This window comes from Neovison vison, chromosome 13 (genome assembly GCF_020171115.1).
Source record: "Neovison vison isolate M4711 chromosome 13, ASM_NN_V1, whole genome shotgun sequence".
In the NCBI taxonomy this organism is placed as follows: Eukaryota; Metazoa; Chordata; class Mammalia; order Carnivora; family Mustelidae; genus Neogale; species Neogale vison.
The window spans coordinates 82,348,760-82,364,797 of NC_058103.1; the positions used below are offsets into that span (position 1 = coordinate 82,348,760).

General features: G+C 44.2%; 1 protein-coding gene across 4 annotated transcripts in view; it reads right to left on the bottom strand.

Annotated features, from left to right (window-relative positions):
- SQOR (sulfide quinone oxidoreductase) overlaps positions 1–16,038 on the bottom strand; it is a 67,983-nt gene that overhangs the window by 23,944 nt on the left and 28,001 nt on the right. For all 4 annotated transcript variants that reach the window (XM_044230160.1, XM_044230162.1, XM_044230159.1 and 1 more), the window contains exons 2-3: positions 7,539–7,789; positions 4,021–4,191 (exon numbers count right to left, since the gene is read on the bottom strand). In XM_044230160.1, the coding sequence (XP_044086095.1) occupies positions 4,021–4,191; positions 7,539–7,772 (405 nt within the window). In that variant the 5' untranslated portion in view covers positions 7,773–7,789. The remainder of the gene's footprint in view (positions 1–4,020; positions 4,192–7,538; positions 7,790–16,038) is intronic.

Genomic DNA, 16,038 nt, shown 5'->3' on the forward strand with positions numbered 1-16,038 from the left:
AGACCCCTGCATCAGGGAGAGTCAGAGACATACTGCGTCTGAATGTCAGCAAAGACTTCAACTCAGTCTTGAAGAAATACTAATGTATAAACTAATAAGGGAATAATTTTGGTAAAATGTTAGCAAAACATATTTATTAAACAAGGTTGATTAATTTTTGCAAGCTAGAAAAAGCTCTCTAGGGACATGTTATCAAATTAAAACCTTGAACTTAAATGAAGCCATCATGGATAATGGCTAGGAAAAAAAAAAAAAAATACTAACTGGATGACAGAATTGTAAATCCACAAGATCCAGGCAAGTTGGGAAGATCAATAAAACCAACAAGATGACATCCCCCATGAGTTGTTATATGCAGATTTCTGAGATCTGGCTATAGGAGACTTTTGCTTAATAAAACCTTGGAAGAAAGTCCTGCCAGTTTACACCAACTTCTTCTCTAATCCTAAAACAAGACACTGCAACTTTCCTAACAGTCTGAGCATAAGTAAAGTCTAAGTAAGGTCAGAAGTGAGAACACCTACCAGTGCCTCTCTTTCTCAAGAGATGATATAATTTTATGATTCTTGAGATGCGCATGAACCCAACCACAGAGGGCTCTAAGCTCTATGTGGAATGTGAAGGGGTCTAAGCAAGGAGGCAAGCGCTGCTATACCAAACAGGTGATATACGTGGTCAGAGACAGGTATCCTGGACCCAAAGGAAATGAACCCTGAACCTCAGCCTTCTGTTTAATACTGTCTGATCTTCTGGAGATTCTGGAGAAAATAAGTCCATCAACAGGGATACATCATTTGTAAGTTATATATATATATCAATCTATTATATATATCCTCTTCTATTATATAGATTCTAATCCATTACATATATCCATATATTAGATACGGATGGAGAAAGTGTGACCTGACACTGGGTCATGTGGGGAAAAAAAAAACCAGAAGTCTGAAGTGACCTTAAGCCAAGCATGAATCAGCACTGTGCTAATGGTTGGTAAAAAGGCAAATGCTAATTTAGGCTATATCCAGTTGTGAGAAAGAAGAGTGTCACTCTGTTCTGGGATGTTCTGTAAACCTGCCTCCTCTTCTGGGCAACCTCTTTCATGGGGCACTGATATCCACAGATGATGTCCACAGCAGGGCGGAGAGAAAGGTGAGGGCCGTGGAGACGTTGCTGGAGGACAGGAGAAAGTGCTGAGCAAAGTGGGGTCAGGGAACAAATCTACCTGAAGACTAGATGTACCCAGACAAGAAGAGCCACCTTCAAACAGTTGAAGAATTCCGGGGCGCCTGCGTGGCTCAGTGGGTTGAGCCTCTGCCTTCGGCTCAGGTCATGATCTCAGGGTCCTGGGATCAAGTCCCACATAGGGCTCTCTGCTCAGCGGGGAGCCTGCTTCCCCCTCTTTCTCTCTGCCTGCCTCTCTGCCTACTTGTTATCTCTGTCTGTCAAATAAATAAATAAAATCTTTAAAAAAAAAAAAAAAGAAAATTAAAGAAAAAAAAAAACAGTTGAAGAATTCCTCCACAGAAACTGAATGATACCCTTGGCCACCCTACATACAGGACAAAGCAAGGAACAAGAAAGGCATTAAGCCCCAAAACGCCCTGGGGGCCCAAGAGAATATGAAAGAGGCTACAGAAAGGGTGGGTTCTGGCTCTGCTGAGGCAGAACTTTTATGTGACCGGTCTGTTAAAAAATGGAGACTGATCGCTTGTTGTCAGAGAACTCCTGGACGTGTCAGTACCAACCCATTTTAAATCCAATCCCTCCCCACAAATGGCCCACTTCCAATTACTGTGCTCTACTTCTTTTCATTAATACTCATTACCTTCTAACACACTGTATCATTTACTTATTATGTCTACTGGTTATTGTATGCCCTCCCCTGCTTAAAATGAAAACCAGGAAAGTGGGGCGCCTGGGTGGCTCAGTGGTTTAAAGCCTCTACCTTCGGCTCAAGTCATGATCCCAGGGTCCTGGGATCGAGCCCCCCATCAGGCTCTCTGCTCAGCGGGGAGCCTGTTTCCTCCTCTCTCTCTGCCTGCTTCTCCGCCTACTTGTGATCGCTGTCTGTCAAATAAATAAATAAAATCTTTAAAAAAATAAATAAATAAAACCAGGAAAGTAAGGATGTTTGTTCTTGTTCACTCATGTATGTCTAAAACTGTATTGTTTATAGAAGACACTTAATAGGGCACTGGGCCGGCTCTGTCAGACCAGAGCATGCAACTCTTGATTTCTGAGTCATGAGTCTGACCCACACTGGGCATAGAGCTTACTTAAAAAAAAAATTTTTTCTTTTTTTTTTTTTGAGAGAGAGGGAGCATGCATTGTGGGGGGGCCAGCAGAAGGAGAGAGAATCTCAAGCAGGCTCCACACTCAGCTCAGAGCCCAACCTGGGGCTTGATCTCACAACCCTAAGATCATGACCTGAGCTGAGATCAAGACTAGGAAGCATCTAGGCACCCCTAGAGCTTACTTTAGAAAAGAAAGAAGGAGGGATACCTGGGTGGCTCAACTGGTTTAAGACTCTGCCTTTGGCTCAGGTCATGATCTCAGGGTCCTAGGATAGAGCCCTGTATCAGGTTCCCTACTCAGCTGGGAGCTTCTTTCTCTCTCCAATGTTCCCCTGTTTGTTGTGTGCTCTCTCTTTCTGTTTCAAATAAATAAATAAAATCTTTCTTTTAAGATTTTATTTTATTTAAGAGAGAGACAGTGAGAAGAGAGCACGAGCAGGGAGAGGAAGGAGAGGTAGGTTCCAGCTGAGCAGGGAGCCTGATGCCGGGCTCAATCCCAGGACCCTGGCATCATGACCTGAGCCAAAGGCAGATGCTTAACTGACTGAGCCACCCAGGTGTCCCAATACATAAAATCTAGAAAAAGACAGTGAGAGAGAGAGAAAGACAGACAGACAGATGGGCTGGAGGGGATAAGGAAACCCCAACTCTGCATGCTCTCTCTCTCTCTCAAATAAATAAATAAAATATTTTTTAAAAAAGATTCTCTAAACTCAATGAAATTTAATGCAAAATTTAATCATCTCAGGATCCTGAGATGGAGTCCCAAGTGGACTCCACACTCAGTAGGGAGTCTGCTCAGAACTCTGTCCCTCTTCCTCTGCTGCTCCCCCAGTGTGTGTACGCACAGGCACGCATTCTCTCTCTCTCTCTCTCTCTCTCTCAATCTTTTTTTTTTTAACTGGTATGTATATGCATTTTCTAGATAAGGCTTTTTATCGGGTACTCAGAAAGATCCATGACCCCAGGAAGGGTTACAACTCCCTGCAGCCAATGAGTCCCTGTTTAGAGGAAGGGATTGGACTTGGAAACCTTTCAGATCCCCAACAACTCTCAGATTCTACAGTTCTATGACAACGCCTACCAGGGTGCTTGGCTCAGGGGCAGACCAGAGGACAGAACCCTGCAGAGGACTTCCGAGTCTGTCACCTCACCATCCTGCTCTCGTCCCTACAGCGGCTTTGATCTCTGGGTTTTAGGAGCAGACTTCTAAGTGGTACTGACAACTTCAGAGTCTCAAACTCCAGGAGCAGAAATCTTCCTTAGCCCTTCCTTAGCCCCACACCGTGAGGACTGCCATGGTCCCTTACGACTCCAGCATAGCACCCCTGGCATAACAGGAAAGGATATTTTCCAAATGTCTTCCTCCTGAGGTCAACTGACAGTGAGAAGCGACTGTTTCAAAGGTAAAAGGAAGGAGGTGCTGCTATTTGAACATATGGTGATAGTATCGTTGAATAAACACTCAGATGCAAGATACTGTACCAAGCAACTGAGCAAGAGTTCCACAAATCCGTGTCTTAGTTGTTCATTTATTCGTCACTCGCTCCTTCCATCTAGCCCACCCCTCACCCACCACACCCCTTCCCACCTCGTGTACTATCAACATACACACCCATGCACACACATGCATATACGTTGCCCTCCATGCGGCGGTCCCGTTTGCTAATGGCTGTCCATGAACACAAGCCCTGACTAACAAAAGCCAAAGGACCCCGATGCTTACCTCCTTGCCACTGTCTGTGCGGACACAGTTCTTGTTGGGGTCCAGCTCAACCACTCGAGTTTTGATCCATTCTACGCCAGAGGGTATCACACTTGCAGTGGGACGGCCCGATGCGGATAACTGCTTGGCTCCAGCACCCACCAGTGTCCAGATTGGCTGGTAGAAATGCCTCTGAGAAAGGATTTGAAGATCAGTTTCGATTTGAGACGGAAAGGGTCATAGTGAAAGGTACATAAGCTAGACTCTCAATGATCCCTCCTACCCCTTGCAGCATCCCGTAAAAAAGCCTTAGAAGGTTAGTCTCCCCCGAGCCACCTACTGGCGTCTCCCATTATGTTAAACTCTGAAGGGAGTTTAACCTAACACAAGAATTCTGCCAAGATCATCCCAAAAAAGCCATCAACTATCTTTTGTGACCATTTTATTATTTGTTGCTCAAAGCTGATTTGATGCTTAACTTATACATGTTATATTATACACATACACACACACACATATTATGGATACATTTATGTGCACAGACATAAAGAAAAATTAAGCATGGCAGCCTAAATGTGGTTCCTTAGAACCATCTGGAGACTTTGGGAAGTCTGGGAAGTTTACAACCACTTTTGAAGAGTCTCAAAACTTCCTGAACTTCCAATAGCGCTTCCCAAGCCCATGGAGGACTGTACACACTCTCTATTGGCCCTAGGATGACCTCTCCTTTCTCAGGGGTTTTATTTTTTTTTTAAGATTTTATGTATTTATTTGACACAGAGAGAGAGATCACAGGTAGGCAGAGCAGCAGGCAGAGATAGAGGGGGAAGCAGGCTCTCTGCTCAAGCAGAGAGTCCGATGCGGGGCGCAATCCCAGGACCCTGAGATCATGACCTGAGCCAAAGGCAGACGTTTAACCCACTGAGCCATCTAAGACGGGCACCGTCTCAGGAGTTTTATGCCCGAAGATAGTAGGCACCAGATTCTACCCCCGATGCCAAATTTCCACTGTTTTTCTAGAGTTATCTAGAGTTATCCACTGTTTTTCTAGATGGTCCTCACTTGAACTAAGCTAGTTTTGAAAGTTCTAGGGTCATGGGCCAAGGGCAGATTGATCTAACCGTGTCTGAGAATCCCGGTGCATTCATGCAGTGGCCGGGGGGATCAGGAATTCTCAAAACGGCAAAATGCCTCAAACTGGCTGGACAGAATTGCCAGCCACAGAGATGCTAAAGAGGACACGAAAAATGCCTTTGCAATCTCCGTACAGAGAGTAATAGAGGTGCTCAAAGAGAGGAAGGCAGAGGTCTCCAGTGGTGAGAACTCACTGATTTCGAATCCATCTTGAACAGGAAAAGGAATAAAAACACAACCTCAGATTCTGTTTTAGACTACAAACAAGCACTGGCTCCACCAATCGCTAAACCAAACACAGGAGAGAAAGTATCAAAGACCCGAACCCCTCATAGCACCCCTGAATGACTCCTCCTGCACCTCCTCACAGGGGAGGACAGCCATGACTCTGGCCTCCTGAATTGTGCCCAGTGCCTCAGAGAGCCGTCATTACCAAGACTAGCCCCAGTGGGACACATGCCCATGGGTGAGCTACAACACACCACAGACCCCTGATGGAGCTCTCAGTTCAGTGTAATTTAAAACACTGGGGCACCTTGGTGGCTCAGTGGGTTAAGCAGCTGCCTTTCGCTCAGGTCATAATCCCAGGGTCCTGGGATCGAGCCCCATGTCTGGCTCCTTGCTCAGCGGGGAGCCTGCTTCTCCCTCTCCCTCTATCCTTCCCTGCTGCTCATGCTCTCTATTTCCCTCTCTCTGACAAATAAATAAAATCCTTTTAAAAATTTAATTTTGGGCACCTGGGTGGCTCAGTTGGTTAAAATTTTAATTTTAAAAAATTTAAAAATTAAAAATATAGGGGTGCCTGGGTGGATCAGTGGGTTAAGCCTCTGCCTTCGGCTCAGGTCATGATCCCAGGGTCCTAGGATCGAGCCCTACATCTGGGTCTCTACTCAGCGGGGAGTCTGCTTCCTCCTCTCTCTCTGCCTGCCTCTCAGCCTACTTGTTACCTCTGTCAAATTAAAAAAAAAAATTTTTTTTTTAATAAAATAAAATAAAAATTAAAAAAATAAAATGCTGACCCTGAATTAGTCACTTTAAACAGGAAATGGTTGAGAACACACCCTCTCAGATCACAGCCTACCCATCTGAGACTACAGGCACGCCCCGGGACACCTCACAGAGGCTCGGCAGACTTCTTGAAAAGGAATGAGCTTTTCTTGACCTGCCTTCCCCATCAAACAGGACCTGGATCCATTTTGCTTTCCTCCCAAAGACACTGCTCCCAACTCGCGTACACCCAGCTCCTCACGAAACATTAGTCAAACCACCAAAAATCTGGAATATTTTTTATGAAGCTACTGGATCATCTTAAAATGTTTTGCATGAAATAGAGCCTTACACACTCTTCCCAGCTTCCTGGCACCTCTACCCTTTTCTGCTTTATAATCTGTTTATAATCCCTGGTTCTTCAATTTCTCAATCCCACTAACATCTTTCCTAGAGGCCTCCCTGACTCTCAACTCATCACCTGCTCTCCATACGAGAACAGAGAAAGGAAAGTGTAATGGCCACTGATCTCCCTCTGGATACTAGCTTGGAACTGGGAGACATTTTTGGGTTGAACTATCTCCCCAAAAGATACCAGTACCTGTGAATATGATCTTATTTGGAAATTGGGTTTTCACCGATGCAATCAAGTTAAGATGAGGTCATGCTGCATTAGAGTTGGCCCTAAATCCAAGGACTGGTGTCCTTATAAGAAGGTCACTGAAGACATTAGAGACACACAGAAAGAAGGCCATGTGAAGAGAGAAGCAGAGATTGGAGTGATGCCAGCTATAAGCCAAGGAACACCAAAGACTGTCCACAACCACCAAAGCTAGGAGAAAAGTATGGGACAGATTCCCTCTCCTCTCCACAGCCTTCAGAGGGAGCATGACCTTGCTAATACCTTCGCATTGGACTTCTAGCCTCCAGAACTGTGAAAGAATAAATCTACTGGGGCACCTAGGTGGTTCAGTTGTTAGGCATCTGCCTTCGGCTCAGGCCATGATCCCAGGGTCCTGGGATCGAGTCCCACCTCGGGCTCCCTGCTTGGCGGGAGGCCTGCTTCTCCCTCTCCCACTTCCCCTGCTTGTGTTCCCTCTCTCGCTGTCTCTCTCAAATAAATAAATAAAATCTTTAAAAAAAAAAAAAAAAGAATAAATCTACTGTTTTAAGCCACACAGTTTGTGATCATTTGTTATGGCAGCCCTAAGAAACTAATACAGAGAACATGAAAGCCTAGAGATCTGTCCTCTCCCATTCTCCCTCTCCCCACCTTCTCCCAATCCTTTGTGCGCAGAAGGAGAAGCACTAACATGGGAACAGGACAGCAACAGGGCCTGACAGCCATCCACACTCTAGCCTCCAACACATACGCACACCTACACACAGGCACAGGGATTCAAAAAGGGGAGACTTACCTCACTGGGCTCAACAATGGCGACGTTCTCCGCACCCACTCTCCTCTTCATGCGGGCAGCCATACTGATCCCACCGCTGCCCCCACCCAGCACCAGCACTTCATAGTGGTTCTTGGCGGCAAGGCTGGACCTTGTGTGCAGCTGAAGGAGGCCAATCTGCTGAGTGCCCCGCCTGAGGGAGCAGGCAAAGAGCTGGGCTCGAGGGCCAGACACCACCGCGGCCAGTGGGGTCATCTTCAGGCTGGATCAGGCTAGAAAGGAACAGATAAGGCTAGGAGTAAGGAGGGACCACTATGGGACCAAAGCATTTTCTTTCAGGGAGGAAGGGGAAGCTGGCAACTGACCAGCTCTAGTTGGTTCCCACCATCTGCTCTCAAGACCCCTTTCCCATCTGGCTGTAGTCAAAAGTCTCCTGGGAACATCACTGAGAGCTAACATTGGGCTAAGCTTTCCATTTCTCTCATCCTCCTTTCAGGACACCTCGGACTCTGTCTGAACTAGGTAGGCCTCACCTTTTAAGTTCTAATAATTTGCCTATACTTATCCTTGTCCATCCATAACCCTACGGCGTCCTGTGGTTTATCTGCCTGCCCCCCCATTTTTCCTCAGACATACTCTGTTTCTTTGACTTTTTAGTCCCTCAAAGATGTAGGAGTCCACAGAGAGATACCTGTACAATCCCTTACCATAAAGCACACCTAAGACCTTGGGGAATTCCTAAGACACCCACCTTCTGCAACTCAGAGTTCAGACCAAGGTAACTGGGGCATTGGCCGCCCTCAGAAGCCTCCTGGCTGTGCTTCCCAGCAGACATGCAATGTAATCACATCACTGACCACACGTCAGCAAAAGCCCTCCACACCCTTGGTAACTTCAACCAGAAGATAAAAAAGCCATAAAAGGAGCCCTGCCTGGTATCGTAAAGTTATGTTTTATGAACAGAATCTGCACGTGCTGCTGACCAGTCTTTTATTATGTCCAATTCAATAAACAATCTGGTTTATTTATTATTGAATCACGGTTCCTCCCAGAGACCCACTTCACCTGTTTCTGTGCTGAGCAGTTAGTGCTTTGCCAGAGAGGAAGTAAGGGCCTCTCAGGAACTGGGCCTGGCTTCACCCCATCCACGCAACGGGTCTCACACTTTGCACACCCTCTATTTGCGTAACTTGAAAGGCCCAGACTCAAAATATCACCCTCTTTGTGTATTCCATTGCCCTAAATTTTACCATCAAGTTCCGTCCTTCAGGTTCAACAATGCTCTAGGAACCCTTTACTAAAATGAGGGCACCTAGCTGGGGGATAACACTTCTAGTTGCTAAGGTCATGAACTTCATCATGGGAACACTTCAATTACATGATTTTTTTCCCTCCAACTAAAGAAGAGGAAGGCTACACGAGGGGATTACACAAAGCCAAGATGGGAAAAGGATGTGAAAGGAAGTAAGAAAGGCCCTGAAGGAGGGAGGAATGAACTAGTGGGAAGGAGGAGGAGGCGAGTGCTGATTTTGATTAGAATTAACTATTGCAGAGTTTTGGCAAACCCAACAACTTCCTCAGTATCTCTGCTCTGAGGTCCAAGTGGAGGTGGGGAAGGGGGCGTGGAGGATTTGGGAGCCTACAGTAAGTGGGGCAAGCTCATAAATTGTAGCTACAAGTTTAAAATCAGTGCAACCCTTCTAGAAAACAACATTTTCATCTGGTGACACTGTGTTTCCATTTCTGGGATTCCAAGCTAAGGAAATCACCTCTAACCCTGAAGGAAAATATCCTTTACGAAGATACTTCTCACATACTCATTCCTACTATGGTGAACCTTCAGTTAACTGGTCGTGGACTGGCTCTGATTTCATCCTGGTTACAGAAAACCCACAGGCTCCACTCTGGCCAGGGAAGGCTCAGGTCCCAGACTGTTTTAACCACCACTAATTCATGACTGATTCAATTTAACATGGTATGAAGGGGCAGGAATAGCGGTCTGAATGTCTGAACACTGGGGGAAAGGTTAAGTACCGTTATACATGAGAATGGGTGATTTTGAGTTCTTCTGCTTTTCTGTTTTATAAAATCTCACCTATATACATAAATTAATGTTACAATAAAATCTTTATTTTGACAAGAAACATGTATGAAGTCTTTTACATAAGCCTTCAATCTCTGAGTTAGATGTCATTATCATCCCCATTTTACAGATGATAAAATTGAGCCAGGGAGCAGTTCAGTGACTTCGAGGTCATACAGCCCATCAGTGGTGGGCTGTGAACTGAATCCAGGCACTTTGGTGCCAGAGTCTCTACTCTAAACCACTGTACTCTATTATCTGTGTGATCTTTATCAACAACAGCAAAACACTGCCTATGTGATAATGTTAAATGAAAAAAAAAAAAATCCAGATATATTTTCCACACTTCACCATTCCTTTTTATGGTACTGACACCTAACTATTAATGTTGGGGTATAACTATAATTCATTTTTCTTCTTCTTTGTACATGCTTTTCTCGAGTTTTTGTTAATGAACTCTAGATTTTACATTTTGAAAATCATTTTTTTAAAATGATTTGAGGAAAATCGCCATGTAGGATATTGCTGTCTCATGGGGAGAGAAGATTTTTTTTAAAGATTTATTTATTTATTTATTTATTTGAGAGAGAGAGAGAAAGAGAGCGCGCGAGCATACCAGTGGTGAGAGGGAGAGGGAGAATCTCAAGCAGACTCCCCACTGAGCATGGAGACTGATGTGGGGCTTGATCCCAAGACCATGAGATCATGACCTGAGCTGAAATCAAGAGTCGGAAGCTTTGGGCACTTTCGTGGCTCAGCTGGTTAGGCGTCTGCCTCCAGCTCAGGTCACAATCTCCGGGGCCTGGGTGAGAGCCCCACATCTGGCTCCTGCTCCCTGGGGAGTCCACTTCTCCTCCCTCTGCTCCTCCCCTGACTTGTGCGCACTCTCTCTCTCTCTCTCTCTTAAATAAACAAAATCTTTAAAGAAAAAAAAAAGAGTTGAAAGCTTAACCAACTGAGCTACCCAGGTGCCCTGGGAAAGAAGTTATTTTATGGTGAACAGATACCTATCACTCCCTGCTTTTTTCCTATTTTTCACAAAATGACAGAATCACCACAAAACTCTTCACTTCCCAGAAAAGGGAAACCATTTTTTCATGGTCTTGAGGCTATATCTTAAACCCCACTGGAGAGGGTTAAACAATAATGATCTAGGAGGAGGCCTGGCTAAGTATCTGGTTTCTAGCTGCTTCATCTATCGTTATTTAACCTCCTAGTCCCCCTTCCAGCCTAACACACCAAGTTTTTCTCTTGGAAGAGGAAGAGTTTACACAAATATTTCCCTCATTCGGCCAAGATAGCTAGTTCTGTTCTATTTCAGCAGCTACCCATAGCCTGTTTCTGGATTCAGTATTTTTAAACACAAAGTCCTCTCAACTCCAATAGTAGCAGTCATCAAACAGAATGTCCTGAGGATTGACTACAATAAAAACTCCTGAAGAAGATGCTGAGAGCTTCTGAGTTCATGACACATGCTAGGAGGGGGAAGCGCTCCCCGACCCACATACATATGCTCTCGTCAATGTGGCTATTTCCGAGTTGTAATAAACTTTAAGTATGTTGTAATAAAATGGTAAGTTTATAACTGGTAAAATTTAAGTTGTAATAAACTGGTAAGCATGAGTAGTGTTTTCTGTGTGTCATTCTAGTGAATTACCAAACCTACAGGGGGATCATGGGAACCCCCAAATATGTAGTCAGCCAGGTAAAAGTGTGGGTAACCTGGGACCACATTTACAGATGACATCTGAAGTGGGGGCAGCCTTGTGGGGCTGAGCCCTTAACCTAATGTAATTCCAGGAGTTACCACCAGAATTTAATTGTTGTACACCCACTTGGTGTCAGAGAACTGGCTAATGTTGGGAAAACCATACATTTGGTGTTAGAATATTAGAAGTAGTGTCAGAAAATATCATGCAGGAACCAATAAGAAGTTCTGACATTATCTAAACCAAGTCTATAGCAACAACCAAAAAAAGAAAAAAAACAAACAAACACAACAACAATGAAAGGAAGCAGCAGTCACACAACCTTAACCAGAAGGCAAACAGAAAAGAAAGACCAAACTTGACCCTGAAGCCAGCAGAAAAGAAACAGAATATTTTTACCAACCAAATAACGAGGAAGCATAAATCTAATATGATTTCTTAGTCTCTCAAGAAGATTATCTAGGGCACCTGGGTGGCTCAGGGGGTTAAGCCGCTGCCTTCGGCTCAGGTCATGATCTCAGGGTCCTGGGATCGAGTCCCGCATCGGGCTCTCTGCTCGGCAGGGAGCCTGCTTCCTCCTCTCTCTCTCTCTGCCTGCCTCTCTGCCTACTTGTGATCTCTCTCTGTCAAGTAAATAAATAAAATCTTTAAAAAAAAAAAAAGAAGATTATCTAAAACATATTTACTTATTCAGTTAAGAAATGAGAACTACCCACACAAACAGACAATCATATAAAAAAATGGGCAGGGGGCGCCTGGGTGGCTCAGTGGATTAAGCCGCTGCCTTCGGCTCAGGTCATGATCTCAGTGTCCTGGGATCGAGCCCCGCATCGGGCTCTTTGCTTGGCGGGAGCCTGCTTCTCTCTCTCTCTCTCTCTGCCTGACTCTCCGCCTGCTTGTGATCTCTCTCTCTGTCAAATAAATAAATAAAATCTTTAAAAAAAAAAAATGGGCAGAAGATATGAACAAACACTTCTCCAATGAAGACATACAAATGGCTATCAGACACATGAAAAAATGTTCATCATCACTAGCCATCAGAGAGATTCAAATTAAAACCACATTGAGAAACCACCTTACACCAGTTAGAATGGCCGAAATTAACAAGACAGGAAACAACATGTGCTGGAGAGGATGTAGAGAAAGGAGAACCCTCCTACACTGTTGGTGGGAATACAAGTTGGTGCAGCCACTTTGGAGAACGGTGTGGAGATTCCACAAGAAATTAAAAATAGAGCTTCCCTATGACCCTGCAATTGCACTACTGGGTATTTACCCCAAAGATACAGATGTAGTGAAAAGAAGGGCCATCTGTACCCCAATGTTTATAGCAGCAATGGCCACGGTCGCCAAACTGTGGAAAGAACCAAGATGCCCTTCAACAGAGAAATGGATAAGGAAGATGTGGTCCATATACACTATGGAGTATTATGCCTCCATCAGAAAGGATGAATACCCAACTTTTGTAGCAACATGGACAGGACTGGAAGAGATTATGCTGAGTGAAATAAGTCAAGCAGAGAGAGTAAATTATCATATGGTTTCACTTATTTGTGGAGCATAATAAATAGCATGGAGGACAAGGGGAGATGGAGAGAAGGGAGTTGAGGGAAATTGGAAGGGGAGATGAACCATGAGAGACTATGGAGTCTGAAAAACAATCTAAGGGTTTTGAAGCGGGGGTGGGAGGTTGGGGGAACCAGATGGTGGGTATTAGAGAGGGCACGTACGACATGGAGCACTGGTTGTGGTGCAAAAACAATGAATACTGTTAGACTGGAAAAAATAAATAAATTTTTTAAAAGATTAAAAAAAAAAAAAAAAGAAATAAGAACTACCAACGAGGGACACCTGGGTGGCTCAGTCAGTTTAAAGCATGGATTCTTGATTTCAGGCTCGGGTCAAGACCTCCCGGTTGTGAGATGGAGCCCTGTGATCTCCGTGCTAGGTGTGGAAACTGCTTAGGATTCTCTCCATCTCTAACTCTCTCCCCCTCTCCCCCTCTCCTTCTCTCTCTGCCCCTCCCACGTCTAGGGGGGAAAAAAGAATTAACTACCAATGATACAGAAGAATGCAGCCACTTTATGTCTACTTTCTTACAAGGTGAAACACACATTTTTAAAAATTAATAAGGCAACTTTAACTTGCATTTAACAAGTGCATGTAATACATTTTATAATTAAATGATTTTATGACTCTAAGTTAAATAAAAATTCTTCAGTTAATCCTACATCCATTGAGAGCTTCCTGCAAGGTATCAAAATAAATGCTTTGCTCAAAAAAAAAAAAATTTTTTTTTAAGATTTTATTTATTTATTTGACAGAGAGAGATCACAAGTAGGCAGAGAGGCAGGCAGAGAGAGAGAGGAGGAAGCAGGCTCCCTGCTGAGCAGAGAGCCCGATGCGGGACTCGATCACAGGACCCTGAGATCATGACCTGAGCAAAAGGCAGCGGCTTAACCCACTGAGCCACCCAGGCGCCCAAAAAAAAAATTTTTTTAAAGGGGCACCTGGGTGGCTCACTGGGTTAAAGCCTCTCTGCCTTTAATTTAGGCTTTTTCTGCCTTTAATTTAATTTGGGCTTTCTAGGCTTATTTACTTAAATCGGCCCTGTGCCTGTCATTAGTTACAGCTCAACCAAATTACTTCCAGAAGATAGTATTTGATAGGAAAAAGTAGGGAGAAACTGTCACCATGATAATTGCTACATTTACTGATCATTTACTAGTTCTACTTTACTTTCTCTCAGGGACTCCTTAAAATAGCTTTGTATAAGGGATGGTAACATCCCCATTTTACAGATGAAAAAAATGACGTTTAGTATAAGGTTGGAGGACTTTCCTGAGGTTACATCACTAATTTAAGCAGGAGAGTTTAATTCAAACTGACTCCTCAACTGAGTTCTCACAGTGTTGATTCTAAGAGATAATTGGAGGAAAATGACTACTAGCTAAATTGTATTGATACTCAAATTTAAAGTAACTCCTGCCCCCCCCAGAGGGGTGGGAGGGAATCTACAAATTGAAAGAAAAAAAATTACATTTCTTGGGGAGGGGTGAGATACAATAACAGCACTAATATAATTTTTGAAGAGCCCTTATCTTTTAGAAATACATACTGAGATTCTTTAAAATGAAATGATTTGGAACTTGCTTGAAAATACTACAAGTGGGGTAGGTAGAAGCTTAGAAAACACAAGACTGACCATGAGTTGATAATAATTTGAAGCCAACTATGGATGTATAAGGGCATTCTCCATGGTAGGAAAGTGTCCAGAATTTAAAAAAAAAAAAAAAAATGAAATAACAAAAAACAATGTGTTAGAATGGGCAGTTCTTTAGTCACTGAAATGATCAGTTGTGGGCATATTTCAAGTAATAGCAAGATAACAGACGTGCAAGGAATAGCAACACAATTACAATCATACTTCCCTCCTGTGTGCACAGAGCTGTGCAACTCACCCGCCCATACCTGAGCCCCCCTGTAGGTACTGATACCACTTTACAGATGGGCAAACCAAGGCTCAGAGAGGCAAGGTGATCTTCCAAAGGTCACACAATGTGTCAGCAGCAAGACTGGCACCACAATGAGTCCTTTATGTGAACAGCAACTTTTTCTGAATGGCCCCTGGAGCACCAATGCAGACATTCACAGGAGCTAGTAAGTCAGAGGATCATTACCCAGCTCGAGATCTGGGACAGCCTCTCTTCTGGGCTGGCCTGGACCTGGAAGGGCAGAAGAGTCCTACAACCCCTAGGGGCCCCACACACCATCTCCCAGAGAGGCGGGACTCTAGGCAAGGACAGATCCAGGTTTTACGGTCATCAACGCCTATACATGTAGGGACTGAAATTACAAACACGATTTTAGATATCATAGTTATTATTAACTTTGAATGAGAAAAGAAATCACAATAACTGTCTGGATTCTTGGTGATTCATGACTCTTCTGATAGCTCCCTCAGGCAATTTATCGGAAATACAAGCACAGAAATATTTCCTGGTTGCAACTTGGCTGCCCCACCCCACCCCCTCATCCCCACAGCCCCGTACCCCTGCTAGAACTACCTGCCCCCACAAGGACCTGGACAAGAGACCGGGCCTGAAACTTCAACTTCATGTGCTTCTGGAGAAATTCACCTCTAGTGCCCACAGCACTCCTTTAAAGCACTCTGCCCACCCACGTCTCTCTCCTTCTACCAGTCCTGAGTTTTGTCAATCCCCCCCCCACCCCTTCCCAACATAACATGGCTTGTTTGGACAATCGGAACCTAGATCCTGTGAAACTGGTTCCTCACTGTCCTACGGCAGATTTTTATGTGCTGGGCACTGTGCTGGGCACTGGAGGGAGACACATTATCTTCACTTTACAACCAAAAAAAGTAAGGCTGCAGAAAGACTGGCTATATTCTCAAGGGATAAAGACAGAAAGAAAGAAAGAAAGAAAGAAAGAAAGAAAGAAAGAAAGAAAGAAAGAAAGAAAGAAAGAAATTAAACAAATAATAAAATAAATAATAATTAAAAAAATAAAAACAGGATTCAACCAGAAGAGACGGTAAAGAGGGAGGTAGAGAAGGAAAGCAAACATCGTCACTTTCCCTGGCACACAGAATACTCCTGGGAATTTGCTCGCACAGCTAGAGAGGCTGACAAGTCCAGAGAGCAGCAGTCAGCAAGAGGGAGACCAAGGAGAGCCAATGGTGCTGTTTTCGTCCAAAAGTCAGCAGGCT